Here is a 12,470-nt window from a genome sequence, read left to right on the forward strand (position 1 = left end):
GATTTTATTGCTCTGTCATCCACTCGATTCTAGTAAAACTCCCCACCTATCCCCTCTAGAGGTGTGAGACATGGTCTGGTACTAGATGGGGTTCTGGCAGCGTGGCTCTCACCGTCGGTGTCGTCAGCGTCAGTGAGAATGCATGGAATTTTTTATAGGCGGACCCCTAGACTGACCGTCGATACTGAATTTTAGTGGTCATATATATGACGTACTAGAATTCATGATATTATTGGACATGAAAGTGGGAAATGTTGCTTTTTTTGTTAAATTTTTTTAATGTTGTTTCTAAATGATTTCAGACATCTAACATCCGATTGTAATGGTTGTCAGTTTAATACCCTTAATCATTGAATTATTGAACCTTAGTCATGGATTTTACATTCACACATGCTTCACGTGGCAGTCACAATTACATTAGTTTTAGTCATTCAACGTATGACGTGAATGTCCTTTTTTCAAAACAGGAACGATGATTTAAGACAAATATTATGAAGACTGGACGGCAAGAAGCGCACTTGGGGTCCAGGCCCAGCTAGGGTTAGACACAAAAACTGCAGCTTGGGTCTGACTAGTAACGTAGTTTTAATCCTGTTACCAATTCCTAAATAGTTAATGAAAACGAGTGTGTAGATTATAGTTCCAGTATCTATTAGTTGCTGCTCTGAGGTGTCGAAATAGATAGGTGATAAATAGATAGGTCAAAGTAGATGATACATGGTTATACATGATAATACAAGATAATAATTTTTAGTTGTATGAGACAGGTTCTGCTAATAAATGCTGACCAAAACTTAATCTTAAATCGTGCAGAGGCCTATTAAAATAACCATTAAATGACTGTAAACTTCAGTCCTATTTGAAAATACACACAAAATAACTTATTCCAACTTGCCTAAATAGTTTATGAAAACAAGAGTGTTGATTATAGTTCCAGTATTTAGTAGTTGCTGCTCTGAAGTGGCGAGTCCGAATGACCCAAACTCGGACCCCCTGAGCAAGCAAACCTCTGGACACTTTTCTAGCCAGTCGATTGGTTATACACAGTTGATCTGACAGATTACTACTTGGCAGAACCTTAATTACTTGATGTTTGTGACGGTTGTTTTTGCAGGTGAAGCTATAGGGCACTAGAGATGGTCACATTGTAGAATAAATCCAGTTCACTAGTTTTCTATAAAACATGGCTGCTGAGAGGCTTGTGACACTAAGTGGCCCATTAGTAGATGAAATAATACCTCAACACTCAGAGTAGATATCTAAACCGCCTTCAAAATTACACACTTTATAATGTAGATAGTAAAATACTGGTAATGTCCAATATACATATAAGTAATAAAGGTTTAATAAATATATTCATAGCTGGGCCCTAATGTGAGTGTTACTACACTTACACTAGCAAATCAATTAATTTGATTTTTCTAAAAATGAAAATATGCAATATCATGTATGCACTTATTCTTGGCTTTTATCACTATTATTGTGCTTTTTTTAGATAGCGAATGGGATTCAAGCATGTCCATGAAATTTTTAATTGATAAGCTTTCGTAACCTCAAGATAACTAAATATAAGATAACTAAATATTTCCGTGAAAACAAACACTGTATCAGTGGTTGGAGAAAATTCTGCAACTGCTAATTCTTTGTCTGCAACTGCAGTGTTCTCCATAAGGGGTTTTTTAGGGGCGGGCCGCCTCTTGAAAATTTGAAAACGTGAAAATCTACCCCTGTTATTTTTTGCCGCCCTTCTTTAAAGTCAAGCGCCCCTACAAAATAATTGATCTACTTTGTGTCAATAGTTGAAACACTACCGGTACGTCAATAATTGTATAAATAGAGTGAAACAGACAAAGCTTCACATCATATTAACTTATTACATACGTCAATAATTGTAGAAACGGCTCACCGCGAAGCCATGTGGCACCGCTCAGGTAGTCCTACAAATACCTTGGGATTTCCCCGCATGCTCAAAATTTTAAAAAATCAATGCACACGAAGGTCCCAGCACTCCAGCCTCAGCCACTGAATTAACGAAACCAGCGGCCTCAACTTTTCAAGTTTCAATGCCCGTAGATAAACTTTTATTATGATTACTGAAATATTTTTCAAAAATAAGGTTACCAAATGGAACTGAAATTAATGCTTGCTGAGCTTTACTGACAAATCTAAATTATATAAATGGAAGAATATCAAACTATTTTATGCATGTAAGACTACTAATCACCGGCAGGCAAGTGCTTCATGCAAACTGCGGACGATCACTTTATAGTCAAAGGATATGAAAATTACCGATTTTAAACTAGTTGATTATGATCCCAAATGCTGGCAAAATGCAGGTCCGGAGAATTTTATTACATGGAGAACACTGAACTGGTATTTCAAGTCATTTTGATAGCCCTGATTTCTGTGGTACTGTGGTTAGGTCTGGGAGTTAAAATCCATTTGAGGGTGGAGGCTGTGGCCATGTGACTATTTTGCTATTTTTTCCTGGTCTGATAACTGATCGATTGAGAGTGTTAGGAGGAACATGATCCTCTATCATGCTATCTTTGGAGCAGCAAGCGCTTCGAGATTTTTAGGCCAGCCTTAGGCTGACCCTATTACTACACAAAATATCTATACAAATAGAGCGAATTTAAATGACATGGTTTCCAGAGTAAAGGCTCTTTGACTGTGCAACTGAGCATATATTCATACAAATCATTCATTAGAGCATTATCCATTCTCCAACCCCTATGAATTTTGAAAGAGGGCCGCGTTAAAATTGATATGAGCTTTTTCGCGAAAATCTGATCGCAAAAATATCTGTTTTGAGAAGCCAATCAGAAAGCAAAGACTTCTTTTTGATTGGCTTAGCCGCAGAGATCAGCAGGTGTTCACGTGAACCTGCGGTATCATCTACCGTTTTACTTCCGGGTTTTATTTTAAGATCTAAAATTGTATTTCAATATCGATTTCTGTGAAATCATTTGTTGATTTGGTTTTTGGGAGGAATATTTTTATTTGCACTACAGAAAATATCATTGACAATTGTGCAAAGTCCAGGAAAAATAGCTTTTTCTCAAATCGGATGGATGCAAAAAAATATCAAATCCAATTCAATTTTACTGTAATGAACAAGGTGAAACAGCAATCCAATTCAATTTTGTTATATTGAGCAAATTTCAGAAAATTAAATTCTATTCAGCATTCAAATCAATAATACCAAGGGAAAAGAGGTATTTGTTCCCGGCAGCTCCAGTCGCTGTCTGTGCTACTTATGAAAATACGATTGGATTGTGTAAATTATTAACCTGGGATTGACTAGTCTAGGAGCTGGGAGTGTATTTGGACATATTTTTAACCCACAGAATGCATCATTTTCCATTTTATGAAAAGCTGACAGGCTGGCCATAGTGCCCCTTGGGGCTCTTGTTTTATCTGAAGTGGATACAGACAAAGGTAGTTGTCCGAAACTGAGCAGCAGTCACAAGATTGAGAGGCTAGGTCGTTAGAAAACTATGGATCTCGTATCTTTCGTTTTTAGTTCACCTTTGTTAGCGATATTGAAGTTGGCATCGAGCCAATTACGTTAAATCGCGGTACGTTTTTTAATGTGAGCATTTGTTTCATTGGTTCTCGGCTTAGACGATGTATAATCGATGCAATCGAAGACATGGCGAACTTCCGTCGATGGCTTGGTCAACTTTCTACGAAAATTCTACGAAAAACTGTTTTTTGCGGGAAAATTCTTAGTTCTTGCGTATAAAATTGCAATGACCTAGATTGGGGGGTGTTGTCTCAACGAGCGAATGTGATTTGCTGTTCTTGGGATATACGGGGAATTCCGGCGCCACTAAAATAATTAGGGAAAGCCAATGGCGAACATTTCATTGGACTAGGTGCCATACGCTTGCGAATTACAAATGCTCATTGCTGGTGAGATAATTATTTCACATATCCGCCATAGGTATTGTTTCATTTTAATACCTGGTGATAGTTTTGATTGACATTGAAGTGTAAGCGATCACACCGCCTCCACGTGCGCGCTGAGTGCTAGTTGCACACACACGCTCGTACTACTACAGTATACACTACTATGTATAATGATACTGTAATAACGCTGCTTGCTGGCGCGTGCACGTTTGGCATGAAAATAAGCTTTCATTTAAACTATTATAGCAGGAGATTAGTGCTGTGTTTTCTGTTTGATAGAATTTATAATAAATTGTAATTTCTTGTGACCTGAAAATACTTAGCTGCAAACTGTAGGTATAGGTCGAGGTCTGAATATTTTAGTGGTATTAAAACGATCTGCTGACATACACCGATTTTTAATTACGGTACCCGCTTTGTTTCGTAGCTTCCGCAGCCATACATTGGAAATGATTGTCAAGACTATTTAGCCACCCTCTGATTTGTGATATCATATGAATTTTATTCAACTATTTTCCATTTTGTGAAAAATGTTTTTTCCAAATATAAAATAGTTTTCCTGCCTACCTGTACCCTATGACATTTTGGACATGGACCGTAAACAAATGTATTTTTGGCCTTGATTTGACTACAAAATAATTATTTCAGAAAGATAAAATGAAATAATAGAACTTCCAAATTAAAAAGATTATTCATAAGCAATGCCCCCTTGCCAAACAGGCTCCAGTTTTCAAGGTAAACCACACTTTGCCCATGGGCAATTTATTTAGTACAGTAGAATTTGCTTAATTCAGATCAAACGCGAAAAACGTCGGAAATTCTCTGCATTCTAGGCCTATAAGTTACTTTTGACCTATATTTGTGTTTCCGACATGAATACGGGAAATTCTCGGAATTTCTTGGAATTCCGGCACCTCTGATGTTATTAAGGGTAGCACAAAATGGTTAGCAATTCATTCAACATTCGTGCTGTGCTTAGTCCGCTTACAGTTTGTTTGTTTGTATGGATTATAATGGAGTCGGCTATCTAATTTAGTATCTCGAACTTAGTAAGTATGGCAATTTCTATAGTCGTAGCTTGGATTTGTCATATCACTGTCTTATTTTGACTACAAAATACATTCCTGAAAAAGCAATAGACGATGGCGCCAGCCTTAGCCGGCGGCTACAACGCCATTTTTGGAGAGGCAGTCGACAAACGTTTGGTGTCGTTTGTGATTACGTGAGAGTTAATTGGTTCCACACAGTTGTGTGCGCTTTTTCATTTGCTATTCGCACTCGCTAAAAATCTGCGGACCAAGCCCGCTGGTATGTAATCCATATCTAATGTGCGTACATACACACTGCAGTGCATGATAAAGTGTATACACTGTGTATTCACGTATATACACACGCTGCACTACTGCGCTCTCCTAGGGAGTACTATAAATACTGTCATACGGTGTCTGTTCCAAAGAAGGAAGTTTTTAATTGAAATAGCTTTGTTGTTGTGAATAATCATTTGAACTATTTGTGTGGCAACTATGAATAAATGTGCTCCTATTTAATTGATGCATTGAAACATGCCATCATACACCCACTCCTCAAAAAACCTAGTCTAAACAGTGAGAGCCTGAAGAATTACAGACCTGTGTCAAATATACCATTCCTGTCCAAGGTTATTGAAAAGGTAATTGTTGATCGTATTGTAAATCATCTGACAATTAACAATCTTTATGAACCTTATCAGTCGGCATATAGGGCTGCCCACAGTACCGAGACAGCTCTTCTTAAGTTGTGCAATGATATATCTTGTGCAATTGATAAAGGCAATGTTGTATTTACAGTTATGCTAGACTTGTCAGCTGCTTTTGACACTATAGATCATTCTGTGTTATTAAATCGCCTTCAGACAGATTTCGGTTTTAATGGTAATATTTTGAAACTCATATCATCCTATCTTAGTGGCAGAACACAAACTGTTGTGGTAAACGGCTCTAAATCGTCTAGCAAACCGTTACTCTGTGGTGTACCCCAAGGTTCAGTCCTGGGGCCTATACTTTTTACATTGTACACGCAGCCTATTGGTAAAATTATAAGGTCTTTTAATCATCCTTATCATATATATGCTGATGATGACCAGTTGTATAAGGTTGTTAATCCCAACGACATCAAGCAAGTGTATGAAGCTCTGTCTGTACTCAGTAATTCAGTCAGAGTATTCTTTAACTGGATGCATGTGAATAAACTTAAGGCTAATGGCGATAAAACTGACTTTGCTGTACTGACGTCCCCTCAAGCTCGCAAGAAATTACCGATTGATATTGTTTTGCAAATTGATGATGATGAGATTCTACCTAGTAAAGTAATTAATAATCTAGGGGTGTTGTTTGACCAGGACATGTCGATGTCAGATGATATCAATAATGTGTGCCGCAAAGCAAATTATCATCTTTATTGCATTAGCAAAATTCGTAAACTTCTGGATGACCAATCGTGTAAAAATGCTGTCAACTCTTTATTGTTTTCCAGGCTAGACTATGCAAACTCTCTGTTGGCTGGTACATCTGCGTCTAATATTAAAAAACTGCAACTTGTAATGAATAATGCTGCTCGCCTAATTGCTAGGGCTAGAAAAAATGACCATATTACTCCCATTTTACGTGATTTGCACTGGCTGCCCATCTTAGATAGAGTAAATTTTAGAATGTTATTAATTGTCTATAAATGTCTTAATGGTACTGCTCCAGTGTACTTGCAGAGTCTTTTAACTAGGTATGTTCCAAGTCGACCTCTTAGATCTAGCAATGACCCAACAATTTTAGTTAAACTTAATAACAGTCGTGTTGCTGGACGTAAAGCTTTTACTTTCATGGCACCAACTTTATGGAATGTCCTACCACAGGAAATTCGTGAAAGTCCAACTGTCTCATGTTTTAAATCACGTTTAAAAACTTTTTATTTTAGAAACCTGTACAATTAGTGTTTTAATCTGCTTCTGTCTTATATGTTTTAATAATGTGAAGTGCAATGATTATGTTTATAGAAATGCGCTTTATAAGTAAATAAATTATTATTATTATTATTATTATTATTATAATTTCGTTAGATACTTCGTCGATGGATACTTACCTTACCTTAAGATATTAGATAAGTCAATGTCTGGTAAAATCAAATTCTATGGCTGTTTCTTGACGTAAAAACCGTAACAATAATGTATATTTATGTGCTATACGTTATGATATCTGGGTAAGCAAAGGAGTGGAAGATGTCCACTTAGCTCCACATACACAAGATTTTTAGATCTTCTAAAATGGGAAATTTACCGTTTTAAAAACAGTTAATTGCCAAAAAAGTTTTGATATTTTCTGTGTCTTAACTTAAATTTTTGTTGATCTATTTTCAGAAAATATTCAGTTCGTAATATTGGAGCTGGACATTTTTCAGGGACCACAAAATTGTAGGGGAAACCCGTATGATAAAATATTCAACGTTTTCTTGCTCTAAAAAGATTTGATATGGCAATTTCAAAAAGATAGTCAATAAATTATGGTTTGCACCTTCTGATGAGTATTTGCTGTCTCATCATCTTTCTGCTTTCAAGATGCCGTTTGAAACTGCAGCAATGATTGGATAAAGCATTGAACAAAATCTAAACCTTTAGGAAAATATTGCCACAATGATCAGGAGGAAAATGAGCTGGAAGGCCTAAAATGAGAATTTTGGAACTGTTTGATTGGCTTCCTGGATTTTTATGCTAAATACAAAGAATTGCAAAAACACAGCCAATATCAAATTTGGTGTCATGGTTCCCAGAGCCCTTAAAGTTTTCTGGTCATATTTAAACCAAAACTAACAGCACGCAAGTTAAAGCTTTTGAAATGAATACATGTATAATTGTACTTTCTTCTAGGTAGGCCTTCTAGAAAGGTAAACCACTCTGCCTGTAGGAAATTATTTGTATTTCTCATATCCTGCTTTCAATCATAAACGGGTCTACATATGCTTGGAGTGTGTTCAGGTTATATACAGGCCTTTTACCTGATGTGGGGGCATCAGTCGTCTTCAGCGACTAGCTACTTTTTAGCGGCAGCTCAGCTGCCGACAGCCCCTGTCTATTGCAATGGCTTTGCACTAAAATAAAATGCTCTCAGCGAAATTTTGCTAAGCTGCTGTTAAAACAGCTGAGAGAAATTTACATTTCAAACACGCATTATCGTCTTTAACTAGTGTTCCTCTAAATTTTCCGACAAAAGTTTTGCCCCAAGTCGATAACATCGATTAATTAGCTGCGTTTGTGCAATTCTCAAAATCAGCAAAAATTGCAGTCTTTTCACTGCGAGCGGTTTTTATTCTGTAACATGGTGGTTTTATCCTGTAACATGTACATGTCAAATGTGTAAATGTAAATGTGATACATGTTGACAATGATCAAAGAACACGCATCTAACAGACACATTGGAAGCAAACAGTGGTTGGGTAGGCCCGACCCTGATGATTGAAGGTGAAATTGCCCAGGTTCCGCATGTGAAAGTGAAAAAAATCGTCGATAGAGGAAATATTTTGGCGGCCTATTTTCTTCGCGTATGAACCTCTGTGAAGTGTGTTAGAGAAAGGCTCCGCCACCAAGCGCGTCTGGGCTAAATATTCTTTAATACGCGCTGATTGGCTCATTTTAATTCCATACACAGTGTATGTTATACCTAAATGAAATTCAGCAGCAGCGGTTTATGCTGTGCGGGGCATTTCTATTTGAGTCATTGGGAAAACATGCTACCACCTTTATATTCATGATGAGTCAAGCAGCTGTGTGTGATTATTACGTGTGTATAATGCTGAGATCGTTTCATTTGACAGATTTTCATAAAGTTTACTCGGTTCAACTATTAACATGATTACTTTCTTAAATATTAATGCACGGACCCCCTGAACATGATGTGTTTCCATCACTTCTAATTACTATCTTTCCGAACGATGTCATGGAAATAATCTGATAAAGACCTCTGTGGCAGATTCAGACGGGAACACGACACGCACGTGCTCCTGTCGCAATATATTTTCCTATGCCGTTTTGAAAATACCGGCAATATTTTTCAGGGAACTTTTTCCACCAGCAACTAATAAGATGTCTCAGTACCTGGAAATTGTATAAAATTGCTCTGAAATTTCATATTTTTAAACCCTTGTTTTGTCTGGATACAACTTGCCCTTTTCAATGTCCATTGATCTGTAGATCCGTTCCTAGATATGCCCTTCTAGCATATTTGAAATATGAAATTGACTGATGGACAGGTCATGTATAATTGAAGCTGCCGCGTCACACCCCATGGGGCTCTTGTTTCGAGTTTTGGTTTACCATTGTTAGCAAGAGCCTAAGCAATGAGCCAGAGTCATAACAATTCAGACAGAGTTTGAAAAGACTGCGTTTCTATAGAATTCTGCTTACCATTTTGCCATTAAGTGTTTGATGTCTAGAACTAATCCCTCGTGTATTCTACCAAGAGCCAAAATTTGTTTGTTAGTAAAGTAATAAACTTTAGACTTCAGAATGAACTTATATTCACAATCTGAAAGTGTGACAGCAGTTCATTTTCCTTGATGAAATTCACCTCTTGTGCCAATTTGCAATGTCAAAAATTCATGGTCTGAATATTGTTTATCTGCAGGAGTTCTGGTCGGTACGAAAGTACAAAATGGAAGGATATATGTGCTGGTGATATAGTACATGTAACATGTAATGAAACAATTCCTGCCGATATTTTAGTTCTACATTCAAGTGACACATCTGGTATTTGCTATATCGAAACGGCAAATATTGATGGTGAAAATAATCTCAAACAACGTGAAGTCATACCAGGCATGCAACATAAGGTGAGTATTCATCTAGTTTAGGGGATAGCAAGAATAGCATGAGATATTTCTCAAAAGCAAACATTTCTGAATTGTGAAGTGGATTGGGCCATTCTATTTGAAAAACCACACAATAGCAAAGGATAGCACAATAGTGATCCTATTTCCGTTTTGGTGCTGTTTCGAAAATATTGCATATCTGATTAGTTTTAACGATGCTACAAAATCCAGTAATGAATCGTATCTGTTTAGAATTGTGAAGCTTGAGCAAAACGCAATTTTGTTGCCGATCACTTGTTTTTTCAGTGTGGAGTTCACTCATGATTTGTTTGGCAAATTTCTTTTGAATTTCACCAGCAAAACACTAAGCAATTTTTTAGTGATTGAAAATTAGTTAAGTTCATGAAACCTATCAAATGTGGTGCCTAGGTAACAGCGCTGAGTGACAGAAAAGCTGGGAGAACAGCTAATAGATGTTGAATTATTAACTAACCTTTGATCACATGATTAAGATTCAAATCAATTGGCTTAAAGTTGTATAAGTCAGCCTGATTGGGCACACTCAACCACAAGGCCCGAAGGATTCTGGTCCCTCCTTAATTGTCTGGAATGCACTGAAAAATGTTGATAGAAAATGTTTTTCCCATTTAAGAGAAATGAAGATTAAAAAGAAAAAATTGACGTTCTCTTAAAATTTTTAGCCCACATGGGACTTAAGTCCTAGCGGGCTATTGCGTTCATTCATTTTTCATCCGTCCATTTGTCTGTCTGTAGATTGAATTAGTTATTTTGAGAAGTTTTGAAGATTGAAGATGCATCTATGGATTGTCTTCATATTTGGTTTAAACATGTACCTACCCAAGTTACATCTTCAACCCAAAAATTGGCCTCATCAGAATCAAAATGGCTGACTGGCGGCCATTCTTGTTCGCCGAAATTAGCACTTTTTATACATTTTTGAAGTTTTTGAGGGAAATAAGATAAAAACCCACTATCTACAGTTTAAAAGAATTTTAAAAGGATTTTGTCCCCTGTTTTTTGTCTATATCTCACACCTGACAATGATCTTTAGGATGAGATCGAAGCGTCGTGTATTCTATATATTTTAGATTGTTCGAATAAATAACTTCTTGTTTTTAAATACTTTTAATCTGTAGATAGTGGGTTTTTATCTTATCATCCGTTCACCACGTTTGAGTGTGGTTATTGTTCTATTTTGAGGGAAATTCTAAAGACTCTTCAATCAATTATCTTGATCTTTCACATATACTTGAATTACCCAAGGGCCCATCAGCATGACAAAAATTGAGTCAATCAAACTCAAGATGGCCATCCTGTGAGCTTTTTTGTGCCCAAAATTGCCCATTTTGGCCTGAATTCTGAGTCCTGTAGCTTCCTACTGGTTTGGCATTTTTCATTGAAATTGGTGATGGGAATTCTATGAATTCTCCTCGCATGGAATTGGAACCACCCAATTCTTTGTTCTTGCTGCCAGGGGGTCATATATTGAATGAAATACAATTTGTCTATTTATACCAGTGCCTATGCATATTTTGTAACCATAATCAATTGCAAAGTTGTTGCTCATGACATGTTCTATGATTGTGGTGTGGTTCTAGGTCATTAATCTTTGAATATGGTCACCAGGGGCATTGAATAGTAGAATAACTTGGTATTATATTGGTACCTAGGCATATTTTGTTACCATAATCGATAGCAAAATTGTAGCTCACTACATGTTCTATGATTGTGGTAAGTTTTAAGGTCATTGGGTTTTTCATATGGTCACCAGGGGGCAAATTTATTTTTCATAAGAGACCACCACATGCGCAGATCATATCTTTCACTAGACGTAAACAATAACAATGATAAACCCACGTGGTCTAGCATGGAATGAAAAGAGCCTCTACTTGAGAGAAAGAATCGCATTTCTTTGTATAACAATTGTCAACTTTCTTTAGATTTAGTAGTGTTGGATTCACTGCATGATGCAAGCAGAGTAAGTGACTGAACTGAAAATCAATCAATGAATTGCCCATCATTATCTTAAGAAAATAAAACCCAAGTTAGGAACGCCTGGCCTACCAATCCCTTCTGAGGTCAACCAAAATGATAATTTAAAAAAACGTCTAGTTTTATGACAGTAAACGCCGAAAACATGGATATCTGTCAAAAACTCACAGCAGTAATAGTCTTCATGGAGGATTTAAAAGATTTTGAACAGAATTGCAGATTGTTCACTTTTCAGCAGTGAGATCTCGCAATAATCATATTCATTAGTTTTTCAGTGTGTTTAGTCGTCTTAGAAAATTGGAAGTTGATATTTCAAAAATGGGATTCGAACATGCACGCAAGCTCGAATGCCGGCTAAGCAACTTTTTGGTTCACCTTTGTCAGCGATATGATGTTGGCACTGAGCCAATTCATGTAAAATCGCGGTACGTTTTTTTATGTGAGCATTTGTTTCATTGGTTCTCGGCTTAAATGACGTATAATCGATGCGATTGAAGACATGGCGAACCTCCGTCAGTGACGTGGTCAACTGAATTAAAATTCTACGAAAAACTGTTTTTGGCGGGAAAATTCTTAGCTCTCGCGTATAATATTGCAATGACCTCAATTGGGGGGCGTCAATGCTGTAACGCGTGCATGTTTGACATGAAAATAGGCTGAATAATCATAGCAGAAGACGAGCGCTGTGTTTTCTGTTCGATAGAATTTGTAAT

The 12,470-nt window shown here is 36.9% G+C and overlaps 1 protein-coding gene across 4 annotated transcripts in view; it reads left to right on the top strand.

Moving 5' to 3' along the window:
• LOC141904983 (phospholipid-transporting ATPase VD-like) overlaps positions 1–12,470 on the top strand; it is a 117,188-nt gene that overhangs the window by 21,270 nt on the left and 83,448 nt on the right. For 3 of the 4 annotated variants that reach the window (XM_074793651.1, XM_074793652.1, XM_074793654.1), the window contains exon 3: positions 9,561–9,765. In XM_074793651.1, coding sequence (XP_074649752.1) covers positions 9,561–9,765 — 205 coding nt within the window. Of the gene's footprint in view, positions 1–9,560; positions 9,766–12,470 lie in introns of those variants that run through there. The other variant, XM_074793653.1, reaches the window with a different exon arrangement.

This window comes from Tubulanus polymorphus, chromosome 5 (assembly GCF_964204645.1).
Source record: "Tubulanus polymorphus chromosome 5, tnTubPoly1.2, whole genome shotgun sequence".
NCBI classification, from domain to species: Eukaryota; Metazoa; Nemertea; class Palaeonemertea; order Tubulaniformes; family Tubulanidae; genus Tubulanus; species Tubulanus polymorphus.